Below are 12,854 nucleotides of genomic sequence, written 5' to 3' on the forward strand. Positions count from 1 at the left end.
AAATTGTGTTATAGCAGGAAGGTTTCACTTCCTTTGGGGACAATATCTTAACTCAGGGGAGTGTTCAATGTCGCAGTCAACGTTTATATGTCAACCAGCATCACTAAAACAGATGTCTGGTCCCTGTTGCATTGCTATTTTGTGGGGTGTTGCTGAATGCAAATTAGCTGCTGTGTTTCCAACATTACAACACATCAAAAGTACTTAATTGGCTGTAAAACAGTTTGAGGCAACCTGAGGGTGTAAAGGGTCTTTCATTTTTTTACTTTTTTTAAAACTGTAATTTCAAGTCATCTTTCTACTCTTCCAGCTCCAGCTCTTCTCTATTTCTCTGCTGCCTTGTGTCCTGATATTACTGTGGCCCACTTGAGCTTTTGCTCATCCAATTGACTCAACAACAGCAACTGCTGAGTTTGTTTCATTATTGGATTCATTCTTTTCTTCATTTGAAGTTAATTTAAGACCTCGACGTTTACTTGGCAGACAATAGTGCTGAAAACAATTTTATGGAATGTGTGCAAGTCTGTGTTTTACTCCAGTATTTTTAGTAAATATACAACCTGACACCAGAATTAAAAAGTTAAATTAGTTTATGCTAATTCTCGGTGTCTTATTCTTGACAATTCCAGTTTCTGCAGGCTCAGAATATTCTGAGGAATGGAAGAGCTCCTCAATTATGAGGCAGAAGCTGCAATGAATCCGGTGGTCCCATATGTAATTGTTACGTAATACAGTCATCATTAAAAGTTACTAATTTAACCCATCTCAATTTGTTAACATGCAAGTTAGTATTCCATGCATTTGGTAATTAAGTGCATTCTCTTCTACCTCTGTTCCTGGCAAGTGATCATAAATGGTCTATGAATTCTCGTGATTGTGATCCTTTACAGTTGTGACAGCTTTACTTTGCTCCAGTAATTAATTCTTGAAAAAGTGCCTTTGTTAATTTCTATGAACAAAATAAATCATTTAAAAGCATGTTTTTGTCAATTAAATCACTGAAAGTCTTATCTGACCTCAGCAATTTGTAGAGAATTTGTTTTTAAGGCATTGACAATGTAAAGATTTTTGACAAAATTGTCAGGAAAATTTACAATCCAATACAATGTTGCCAGTAATTTTATTTGTGAGTGGCTTATCTATGTAACTAAATAAAAGCATTATTTTTGTTTGGGGGGGGAAAGATTTTCTTCCTGGGAAGTGTTTGAAGAGGAACATGGTAAAGGAAGAGAAGTTGGGTACACAAGCCTTCACCGGGAATTGGAGCCATTCTTGCTGCGTAGAGTGAAAAAGGACGTTGAAAAGTCTCTACCTGCTAAAGTTGAACAAATCTTGCGAGTGGAAATGAGTGCAGTCCAAAAGCAATACTATAAGTAAGTAATGCCCCAGAAGAAAAAAATCCTTCAGATTTTTTATTAGCAAAGCTAATACATACAAAAACAATTTGAATTGACTAAACTGAATGCCTGAATAGTATTTGCAGATCATAGCCAAAAATGAGGCACTAAATAAAAGAAAAAAAAGCTACAAATATTAGAAATATACAGTTAATATTTGTAAATAGAAATGGTAAATTCATGTTTCAGGTGTCGAGACCCTTCTTCAGAACGCTAACAGTGTTTTGCATCCTGCAGAAGGACATGAAGTGTTAATCTATATTTTCCCTTTGCAGATGCTGAAAGACCTGTATAAAAGGTCAAAAGCATATAAACTTTGAGTTTCTTCAGAGATGTATAATGCATAAAACGTATTCATGGACGTGCTGAATTGATAAATGGTTACCTATTGCATTCATAGATGTTTGATTTTGACTTAGCATTGTGTAATGTTTGTGTATAAAGCCATTAAATGTTTTTAAAGTTAAACAGCCTTCTATAAAATAAGCCCTAATATGTAATTAATTGTTCAGTTAGTTGACTGTGATTACTACTGCTTTTTGTTATAATGTTAGTATTAATTGTCAATATTTTTTCTTGCAATGCAATAGATGGATTTTAACCAGGAATTACAAAGCTTTGAGCAAAGGGAGTAAAGGCAGCACTTCTGGCTTTCTCAATATCATGATGGAACTTAAAAAGTGTTGCAACCATTGCTACCTCATTAAACTGCCAGAAGATAATTTCTATAATAGACAGGAGGCCTTACAGGTACGACTTCAAAGAATGCGTGCGTGCAGGAAGCATGCATGTGTACTGTGGTAATCTGTATGGGAGTGGAAGTTTGTGTGTGTGTGCCTTGGATTAATGACGGTTCATATGAGTATTTTTTTAATCAAAGTTTTTAAGACTTGGCTGTTAAACTGCTGTGTTGATTTGTTGCTTTCTGTGGGCCAAAAGAATGGAACTTGGATTATATAATTTCACTGCCCAAAAAGTCTAAATCTCATGAGTTTAGAATATATGTTTCACATTGCAGCATCTGTGAATTACTTGGAAAGAGTAAGAACATCTTCAAAAGTTAAATATAACAAATTATTTTTGTGGGGGTGATGGAGTAAAGTTTATCCAAATCGCATTAATCTTTGAAACCTATATCTAGGTTGCACCCTGATGCATACACAAAACCTCTAAAGTTTAACTAGAGTTCACTTTTGTCTGTCTTTCAAATTAAAACACAAACATCAATGCTATGACTTAACCAGCTAATTTTCAAAAATCAGAAGCACTTTTTTAAAAAAGAAGCTGTGTATCTTCAGAACATGAACAGCGTGGGCAAGTTTAACATTTATTACCTATTCCTACTTACCCAACCCTAGCTGCACCTTAGTTGCCTTCTTGAACCATTATTCTTGCAGCAGTTTGATATGATTGGATGGGCTGCATTAGAGGGCAGCCAATCATATTGATGTGGAAATCGCGTCACATATAGATCAAACTGCAGGTTTCCTTCCCTAAAGGACATTAGTGAATCGGTTGCGTTTTTAAATGACATCTCCACGGTCACTTTTTCTTTTCGGATGCCAGTTTTTTGTTTCCAAATTTTTAAAAATTGAATTTGAATTCCCAACTTGCCATTTTGGGATTTGAACTCAACATTCCCTGGATTATTACTCTAGGCCCAAAGGTTACTGGTTCAGTAAGTAGCACCTACAGGGGGTAAGTTTGACTTAGGGTTAAGCACCTCTCCTGATTTTCATTTTCATTTATATCAGAAAGGGAAGTAGGGAGAATTGTTTAAAGGCTAGCTGGTCTGATACTGCCCATTTTACAGAATTAACCTTGTTCTATATGACTAAGACTGTATGTAAAAGTTCTGTTGTTTATCGTGTGTATCTGTGTAACCTTTTATTGCTCAGACCTGTTCAATGAGAAAATTATATTGATTACTGAGTTCAGATTTTTCTGGATACCCTTCTATGAAATATACTTGTCTGTTAGATTAGTGAGGTATAACTCAACGTAAACCTACATAATCAACCTCATGATTTGCTCATTGACATTCAAAATAGTGGCATGCGTTGTTATGATTGGTTTCGCTTTTAACTCAACAGAAAAGACATAAAATTTGCAATACCCACTTATGAATTTGAAATGAATGTAATTATAAAGCTACAAGACTTGTAAAATTAACCATTGTCTTTGTAGATCATTCAATTGGTTATGCATTTAACTGTCTATGAAAAGACATATGTAGGTCTCTTGTTTTATTTGAGTCATATTTTTCCTGATTTCTTGTTTTCCTAGCATTTGATCCGTAACAGTGGGAAGCTGATACTGTTGGACAAGCTACTTTGTCGACTAAAGGAGCGAGGCCACAGAGTCCTTATTTTTTCTCAGATGGTTCGGATGCTGGACATTCTAGCAGAATATTTGAAATGCCGACAGTTTTGTTTCCAGGTCCGTATTCTCATTCTGGACTTATAAAATGTTGAGAAAAATTTACACATAGCCATTGAGGGCAGTGGGTTTGTTCTTGCACCTCCTCTTTAGTGTTTTGGATCAATGATGATCGAACAAAACCAGTAAGCACATCAACATAGTGGAGTGTCAATGTATTGCTCATGGAATGAAAGCATACAGGATTAATTTTCTTCATTCCCATTCCATTCTGTTGAGTTCCTAACCTTAACCAAGTTGCACGTGGAGATCAGTCATTTCCTTACTGAGTGAAATCAGATGAAGAGTTTCCTGCATTCTCTTACTGCATGCGGTTAAGTGTAGCATTGGTGGTTTAACAGCAGGCACCAAGGAAGTGCAGGGTCCAAAAATAATTTGCAAGGGAAGAAACTATTGGCAGGTAAAAGTTGTCCTGCCTTTAAATATCACAGCATGATTGGAAAGAAGTTTCAAAAATGCCATTGTACAGATCTAACAAACTTCTTATCGGAATAACTGTTGAAAATCTAAATTACCTGCTTGCAGAGAGTTCTTTTTTGTAGCAGGTCAAAGGTGGCAACGTGATTCACTATACAGAGAGCACCTGATCTCATCTGGGCTGTGAACTGAACAGACGTTAGATATCTCTGCACAGAGGGGGCAAATTAACCCTGGGTTGCTCTTGCAGTGATCTATATTTATTCTGCTTCATGGTAGGAATAGGTGCATTGGTTGGGAATAAAATCGGGTCATTTTGTAGTGACATGTTTTGAGAGTTGTGAGGTGATGCAGTTTGGTAGTAAGACTTAGGAGCGGTAATATAAACTAAATGGTACAATTTTAAGGGGTGCTGGACAGAAAGATCTTGGAGCGCGCTTTTACAAATTGTTGAAGGTGGCAGGACAAGTTGATAAGGCTGATTTAACATTTTGCAAGGATAGGAAGCTAGGAAAAGATGGTGGGGTTGCTCTGTTAATTAAGGATGGCATTAGTACAATAGTGAGAGATGACCTTAGCTCTAAAGATAAAGATGTAGAATCATTTTGGTGGAGATAAATAGCAAAAGGAAGAAGAGATTTGTGGGAGTAGTTTATAGGCCTCCTAACAGGAACGACATTGTAAGATAGAATACAGGAAGAATTAATGGGGGCTTGTAAGAAAGGCACTGCAATAATCATGGGTGATTTCAATTTACGTATAGATTGGATAAATCAGATTGGCAAAGGTAGCCTGGAAGATGAGTTCATAGTGTTTTCAGGACAATTTCTTAGGGTAGCACATTCTAGGGTCAACCAAAGAGCAGGCTATCCTAGACCTAGAGGTGTGAAATGAGGCAAGATTAATTAATAACCTTATAGTAAAGAAGCCTGTAGGTACCTGTGGTCATAGCATGATTGCATTTCGCTTACAGTGTGAGGGAGAGAAGAGTGGCTCTAACTAAGACTAGAGTTTTAAATTTAAAGGCAGTTACAAGGTATGGAGCTGGCTAAAGAGTACTGGGAAATTAAGGGGTAGGTCATTAGGGATGCAGTGGCAGGCATTTAAGGAGATATTTCATAACACTCAGCAAAAATGCATTTCAATGAGAAAGAAAGACTCTTGGAGATGAATGCACCATCTGCAGTTAATTAAGGAAGTTAAAGATAGTATCAGACTGAAAGAAAAAGCGTACGATTCCTCGAACATTAGTGATAGGTCAAAAGATTGGACTGAAATTAAAAGCCAGCAAAGAATGACTAAAAAATAATGAAGAGGGAGAAATTAAGAGTATGAGAGAAAGCAAGCTAGAAATATAAAAACAGATAGTAAGAGCTTCTACAAGCATTTAAAAAAGAAAAGAGTAACTAAAGTGAGCATGGGTCCTCAGAGTGAGCCTGGGGAATTAATGATGGGAAATAAGGAAATGGCAAAGCATTGAACTGATATTTTGTGTCAGTTTTCATTGTAGAAGACACATATAATGTCCCAGAAATACTTGTAAATCAAGAGGTGAAAGGGAGGGAAAACCTTAAAACAATTATAATCACCAGGGAAAAGGGTACTGAGAAAACTATTAGAACTATAGGTTGACAAGTCACTAGGACCTGATGGTCTGCATCCTAGGGTCCTAAAAGCAGTGCTTGTGGAGATAGTAGATCCATTGGTTGTAATTTTCCAAAATTCCTTAGATTCTGGAAAGGTCCCATCAGGTTGGAAAATAGCAAATGTAATTCCTCTATTCGAGGAAGGAAAGAGACAGAAAGCAGGTAACCTAATATTTGTCATAGGGAAAATACTAGAATCTAATTATTAAAGTGGTTATATTAGGGCACTTAGAAAATCCTAATGCAACCAGGCAGAGTCAACATGGTTTTGTGAAAGGGAAATCATGTTTGACTAATTTACCAGAGTTCTTTGAAGAAGTAACAAGTAACGTGGATAAAGGGGAACCTGTAGCTGTGGTGTACTTGGATTTCACAAAGGTGTTTGATACAGTACCACTATGTCAAAGATTACTACACAAAATAAGAGCTCAGGCTGTAGGGGGTAACCTAATGGCATGGATAGAGGATTGGCTAGCTAACAGGAAGCAAAAAGTAGGGAGAAATGGTTATATTTGCTTTTGCAAGCTGTAATTAATGGAGTGAACATAACATAAGAAATGGGAACAGGAGTAGACCATTCGGCCCCTCGAGCCTGCTCTGCTATTCAATAAGATCATGGCTGATCATCTTGCGTTTCAACTTCCACATTCCCATTCAACCCCAATAACCTTAGATTCTTGTTAGGCAAGGGAATCAATCTACTCCTGCCTTAAAAATATTCAATGACCCTGCCTCCACCACCGTCTAAGGCACTGAATTCCAAAGTTGCACAATCTTCTAAGAGAAAAAAATTTTCCTCATCTCTGTCCTAAAAGGGCGACCCCTAATTTTAAAACCGAGTCCCCTAGTTCTGGACTCACCCACAAGAGAAAACATCCTTTCAACATCCACCTTTTCAAGGCCATTCAGGATCTTGTGTACTTCAATGAAATTGCCCCTCACTCTTCTAAACTCCAGTGGAAACAAGCCCAGTCTGTCCAACCTTTCCTGATAAGTCAACCCACTCATTCCAGGTATCAATTTGAAACCTGCAATGAACCGCCTCCAATGCATTTACAATCTTCCTTAAATAAGGAGACCAAAACTGCACACAGTATTCGAGGTGTGGTCACACCAATGCCCTATATAACTGAAGCATAACACCCTTTTTATGTGCAACCCCTCTCGCAATAAGGATAGCATTTCATTAGCCCTCTTAATTACTTGCTGTACCTGCAACCTAACTTTTTGTGACTCATACTAGAATACTTAGATCTCTCTGCAGCTCAGAATTATGCAGCTGTTCCTCCATTTAATTAATACTCTGCCACAGGGATCAGTGCTGGGGCCTCAACTATTTGCAATCTATATTAATGAAGGGACTGAATGTATGGTTGCTAACTTTGCTGATGATGCAAAGGTAGGTAGGAAAGTAATTTATGGGGAGGGCAAAAAGAGTTTAAAAGGGATTTAGATAGGTACAAATGGACAAAAGTTTGCACATTGAGCATAATTTGGGAAAATATGGATGCATCCACTTTAACAGAAATAATAGAAAAGCAGAACTCTGCAGTACAGAGGGATCTGGGTGTCCTTGTACATGAATCACAGAAAGTTCAACAATTGATTAGGAAGGCAAATGGAATGTTATTATTTATGCAAGAGAAATGGAATATAAAAGGGAAGCTTTGCTGCAATTGTACAAGCCATTAGTGAAACTACATCTGGAGTACGGTGTATAGTTTTGGTCTCTAGTTAAGCAAGGATATAATTGCATTAGAAACAGTTCAGAGGAGGTTCACTTGACTGATTCCTGGGGGTGAAGGGGTTATCTTATGAGGAAAGGTTGAGCAGATTGGGCCTCTATCCATTGGACTTAGAAGAATGAGAGGTGATCTTATTGAAAGATGTAAGATCCTGAGGGGACTTGACAGGGTATATGCTGAAAGGATGTTTCCCCTTGTGAATGAGATGAGAACTAGGGGCCACAGTCTAAAAATAAGGGGATTCCTATTTAAGATGGAGGTGAAAATTTTTTTCTGCATCTATGGAATTCTCTTCCTCATAGAGCAATGGAGGCAGGGTCATTGATAATTTTTAAAGCTGAGTTTGTTAGAGGATCGGATTTTCCAGCCTCGCCAGTGGTGGGCATCATCGCAGGCAGGACAGGAAGATTTGGAGAGTGGCCAGATTCTTCATTGACAAGGGTGTCAAAGAATGTAAGGGTGTAGACAGGGAAGTGGAGTTGAGGCCACCATCAGATCAGCCATGATTTTATCAAATAGCAGAGCAGACTTAAGGGGCTGAATGGCCTTCTCCCTATGTCCATATACATGTACGTTAAAAAATTGGAATCCTTGGCTTTGTAAATAGAAGCATAGAGCACAAAAGCAAAGAAGTTATGCTAGTTCCTTTAGAAGTCACTAATTAGATTTAGGTGAAGTATTGTGTCCAACTTTAAGTGCTGCACTTTAGGAAGAATGTCAAAAAAGAAAGACTTGCATTTATATAGCTTCTTGCATGATCAAGGGATGTTTAAAAGTGCTTTACAGTCATTGAAGTACTTTTGAAGCATTGTAATGTGGGAGAAGACTTTTTAAAGGTGCAGAGGAGATTTACTGAAATTGTGTAAGGGATGAGGAACTTCAGTAATAAAGAGTGACTAGTGACATTAAGATTGTTCCCCTTAAGAGTAGAAATGGTAATCGGAGACTGAATAACTTTGAGGGGTTTAGGGAGAAACTGCCTGCACTGGCAGAAAAGTCAATGAACAAAAGAGACAGATTTATGATAATTGACAAAAGAACCAAAGGGGTGATTGGAATTTATTTTTTTTGTGGTGAGTTACGATGATCTGAAATGCACAGCCTGAAAAGATGATGGAAGCAGATTCATTGATGACTTTCAAAAGGGAATTGGTTAAATACTGGAAAAGGAAATATTTTCAGGGCCATGGGGAAGGAGCAGAGGAGTGAGACTAATTGAATAGCTTTTGAACGAGCCAGCACTGGCATAATGGTTTGGCTGCTTCCTGTACTGCATGATTCTAAGATCTTATTTTAACTATTATTGAACTACAATATTTCCCACCTTTTAATTTGTGGTTTTATTTAGCAGGATTAAGTCTTATCCAGCCAAACAACCACTTTCAACACTCTCTTTTTGTATCTACTGAATCATGCACATGAGCTAATTCATGCAAATAATTTGTTTATTCAGGTCCAGTGGGGGCAATGGTTGCTAACAATTGTTTCTTCCATTTGTGAGCTGATCTCTCTTCATGAAATTTTCATATGACACACTGGTTCCACACAGTGGGATTGATCTGGAAGTACCTTTTACAAAGTCATGCTTTAAAGCTATGAAAATATCACTGAGACTACTTCATGCTAAATTATTCCAGGTTTATACTGGTAGCCACTATACAAATTGGTTGTCATTTGTTTTTTTGTTTATATAGTTAAATCAAAATTGCTTCAGGTAGTTATACTGGCCACTAAACACAGGGCAGCTTAACCTGTGAATCAGATCATTGCTTCCTCTGAGGTCTTTAACCTTCCCAAGGATCATTTTTTTAAAAATCAATTCAAGGGATGTGGGATTCGCTGGCTGGGCCAGTATTTATTGCCCATCCCTAGTTGCCCCTGAGAAGGCGGTGGTGAGCTGCCTTCTTGAACCGCTGCAGTCCATGTGGTGTAGGTACACCCACAGTGCTGTTAGGGTGGGAGTTCCAGGATTTTAATCCAGCGACAGTGAAGGAACAACCATATATTTCCAAGTTGGGATGGTGAGTGACTTGGAGGGGAATTTCCACATGGTAGTGTTCCCATCTATCAGCTGTCCTTATCCTTCGAGATGATATTGTTTGTTGGAAGGTGCTGTCTAAGGAGCTTTGGTGAATTCCTGCAGTGCATCTTGTAGATGGTACTCACTGCTGCTACTGTGTGTCGGTGGTGGAGGGAGTGGATGTTTGTTGATGTGGTACCAATCAAGTGGGCTGCTTTGTCCCGGATGGTGTCACGCTCCTTGCATATTGTTGAAACTGCACCCATCCAGGCAAGTGGAGAGATTCCATCACACTCCTGACTTGTTCCTTGTAGGTGGTGGACAGGCTTTGAGGAGTCAGGAAGCGAGTTACTCGCTGCAGGATTCCTGGCCTCTGCCCTCTTGTAGCCACAGTGTTTATATGGCTAGTCCAGGTCAGTTTCTGGTCACTGGTAACCGCAGGATGTTGATAGTGGGGGATTCATTGATGGTAATGCCATTGAACGTCAAGGGGCAATGGTTAGATTTTCTCTTGTTGGAGATGGTCATTGCCTGACACTTGTGTGACGTGAATGTTACTTGCAACTTGTCAGCCCAAATCTGGATATTGTCCAGGCCTTGCTGCATTTGGACATGGACTGCTTCAGTACCTGAGGAGTTGCGAATGGTGCTGAACATTGTGCAATCATCAGCGAACAACTCCACTTCTGACCTTATGATGGAAGGAAGGTCATTGATGAAGCAGCTGAAGATGATTGGGCCTAGGACACTGCCCTGAGGAACTCCTGCAGTGATGTCCTGGAACTCAGATGACTGACCACCAACAATCATTGTTGTGACTGACAGATTCATTTCAAAGTGCAATTGTAATAAATACACACAATTTATTTGGTGCAGCAAATTGCTGAATTTTATAGAATTCTCTTATGAGATTAACATTATCATTGTTCCATCAATTTTTTTTTTGCTGCAACTTTATTCTGTCAGAGTGAAGAGTTTTGCTAGATATTTCTTCTAAGCACCAGTGCTTTTTAACCTTTTGTGTTTTTACGATGTTAGTATGTGAATCTTCCCTCACGAAGCAAAGCTCTGGTGTAGTGAATTGTAATGGTCAGGCTCTTCCACGTTCTGTATTCTGACGTGGCAATGAAAAGAAATAGCCTTTTATGAGCAGAAGCACGTGTTTGACCCTAAATTAAAGAGGTTAGGAATAAAGGGGGGATTTTCGTAAGCTCCTGTTGTCATCATAAAGCACACTTAATATGATCCAGCTGCCTTCACTTAATTGCTTGAGCTCATGTTTTAAAAGTATGAAATTATTTGATTCACTTCCAAATTTAAATCCAGGTTTACACTGGTAGACACCATACAAGTTGTTTGTAATATCTTTTTTTTTGTTTATACTGTTTAGCCAAATTTGCTTTGTGTAACATCGAAAAAAATATCCTGCTTAGGTGTGATATGGTTGATATGAAAATAGATAGATTTGAGAATTAGAGAGTCATTCTTTGGGCTAATTAGCTTTTCTCATCCATCACTTGTGTTCTACATTATAATGAATAGCCAGAATCCATTGCTGAAAGACAAATCTAAAGGATACAGTTATTTTAAAGATTTTTTTCTGTATTTCACTATAGTTTGCCTTACAATAATGGTTATTGGTCTTTCTGTTACAGCGATTAGATGGATCTATTAAGGGAGAGCTGAGGAAACAAGCACTGGACCACTTCAATGCAGAAGGATCAGATGTAAGACTTTTTATGTGTGCGTGCATGAGAGAGAGTGAGAAATTGGGTAAGAAGTAAAGAGATTTATCCCTTCTTCAGATGGCTGTGGATTTCCCAGGGTTTGACCCACCTCTTTTGTACAGCTGAGTTTTACCTAGTTGTAGCCAGGCCATATGAAGAATAAATGATGAACATCATCCACTCAATGCATTTTCTGCCAGACCGTTGGACTGGCACTGACATTGATTGAGGAGCATGCCCATTGCTCAGTTCATCCTCCATTCACGCCTTAATGTTGATGAACAACAACCAAAGGAAAGAGAAAGGCGGGGGAAGCAGTTCATTGAAATTTTCTGATCTGTCATCTTCTGAAGTGAGACAGAGTGAGTCCTCTCATCAGTTTTTTTTTCTTCATTCAACTTATAACTATTACAAACTTTTTCCTGTCCTTTACATTTTTATTCAAAGGTCTGATGAGTTATCCCTGAAATGTTGACTTATCTTTCTGTTTCAGATGCTGTTGGATCTGTTGTGCAGTTCGACCATTTCTTTATCTTTGTTTCAAATTTTAGTATGATAGTGTAGTTACTGTTAATGATTGTGAGATTTCCCAAGGTCTGTTTGCTTTAGTGAAATGATTGTTTCTGACCTTTTAGAGATTCTTGTATGTGCGATAGCTGATGCTACACTCTCTCTTCAAAAGGAAAACTCACTGCCATAAGCTGTAGAAAAATGCCATGAGAGAATTTAGCTACACCAAAGGTTTGATTAAATAGTGCAAAAGTTTCAATACAGTTAATGTAGAAATATATTTGAAATACAGCAGTTCCTGTTAATGCTGCCTCTGGGAGGCATTAAATCGCTCAGCATGGATGTTCTAAACTACCCGTGACTGAGGTTTTCATATTTATATGACCAGTGTAGCTGATAAATTGTTCCAAGTACTTGGGAACTGGAGTTCGTCCCACATAAGTGACAAGATAACTAATCAACCAACCATAAACTGCTTTCCCATCATGGACCAGCAGAGGAGAAATGGTCATAATCAAGCCACTGGTGATGATACCCACGACAACAACTGCCCAACAACTGTCACTAAGTTTGCTATTGTGTGTGTCACTTAATGACATGTTTTGTGTGGCAGAAAAAAATGAAGCTGCTTATCTTAGAATGTAAATGTTCACTAGGATTATATGTATTGTGACATATAAAGACATTCACACATACTTTCCAAAGATCCAGTTAAATTGTTCAGAGAGTAATTCCTAATAAACAGCAAGATATTGAAATATCTCCTAATTTTTAAATGTTCAAATAGTGGCAGAAGAAATGAAGCAATGTAAAAATTCTCTCTGAACATGCAATGATGCAGCACAATTGACCCATTATGCCCTTGCCGACTCTTCCAAAGAACTATCCAGTCAGTTCTACTCGCTTGGCTAAGCACAGTTTTCCCTTTCAAGTATTTATCCAATATCAATTTG

General features: G+C 38.1%; 1 protein-coding gene across 3 annotated transcripts in view; it reads left to right on the plus strand.

The window, feature by feature from the left end:
• Positions 1-12,854, plus strand: part of chd1 (chromodomain helicase DNA binding protein 1) — a 203,795-nt gene that overhangs the window by 130,586 nt on the left and 60,355 nt on the right. For all 3 annotated transcript variants that reach the window (XM_041185542.1, XM_041185544.1, XM_041185545.1), the window contains 4 exons: positions 1,185-1,373; positions 1,988-2,147; positions 3,684-3,836; positions 11,320-11,391. In XM_041185542.1, coding sequence (XP_041041476.1) covers positions 1,185-1,373; positions 1,988-2,147; positions 3,684-3,836; positions 11,320-11,391 — 574 coding nt within the window. The remainder of the gene's footprint in view (positions 1-1,184; positions 1,374-1,987; positions 2,148-3,683; positions 3,837-11,319; positions 11,392-12,854) is intronic.

Source organism: Carcharodon carcharias, chromosome 4 (assembly GCF_017639515.1).
Source record: "Carcharodon carcharias isolate sCarCar2 chromosome 4, sCarCar2.pri, whole genome shotgun sequence".
Taxonomy (NCBI): Eukaryota; Metazoa; Chordata; class Chondrichthyes; order Lamniformes; family Lamnidae; genus Carcharodon; species Carcharodon carcharias.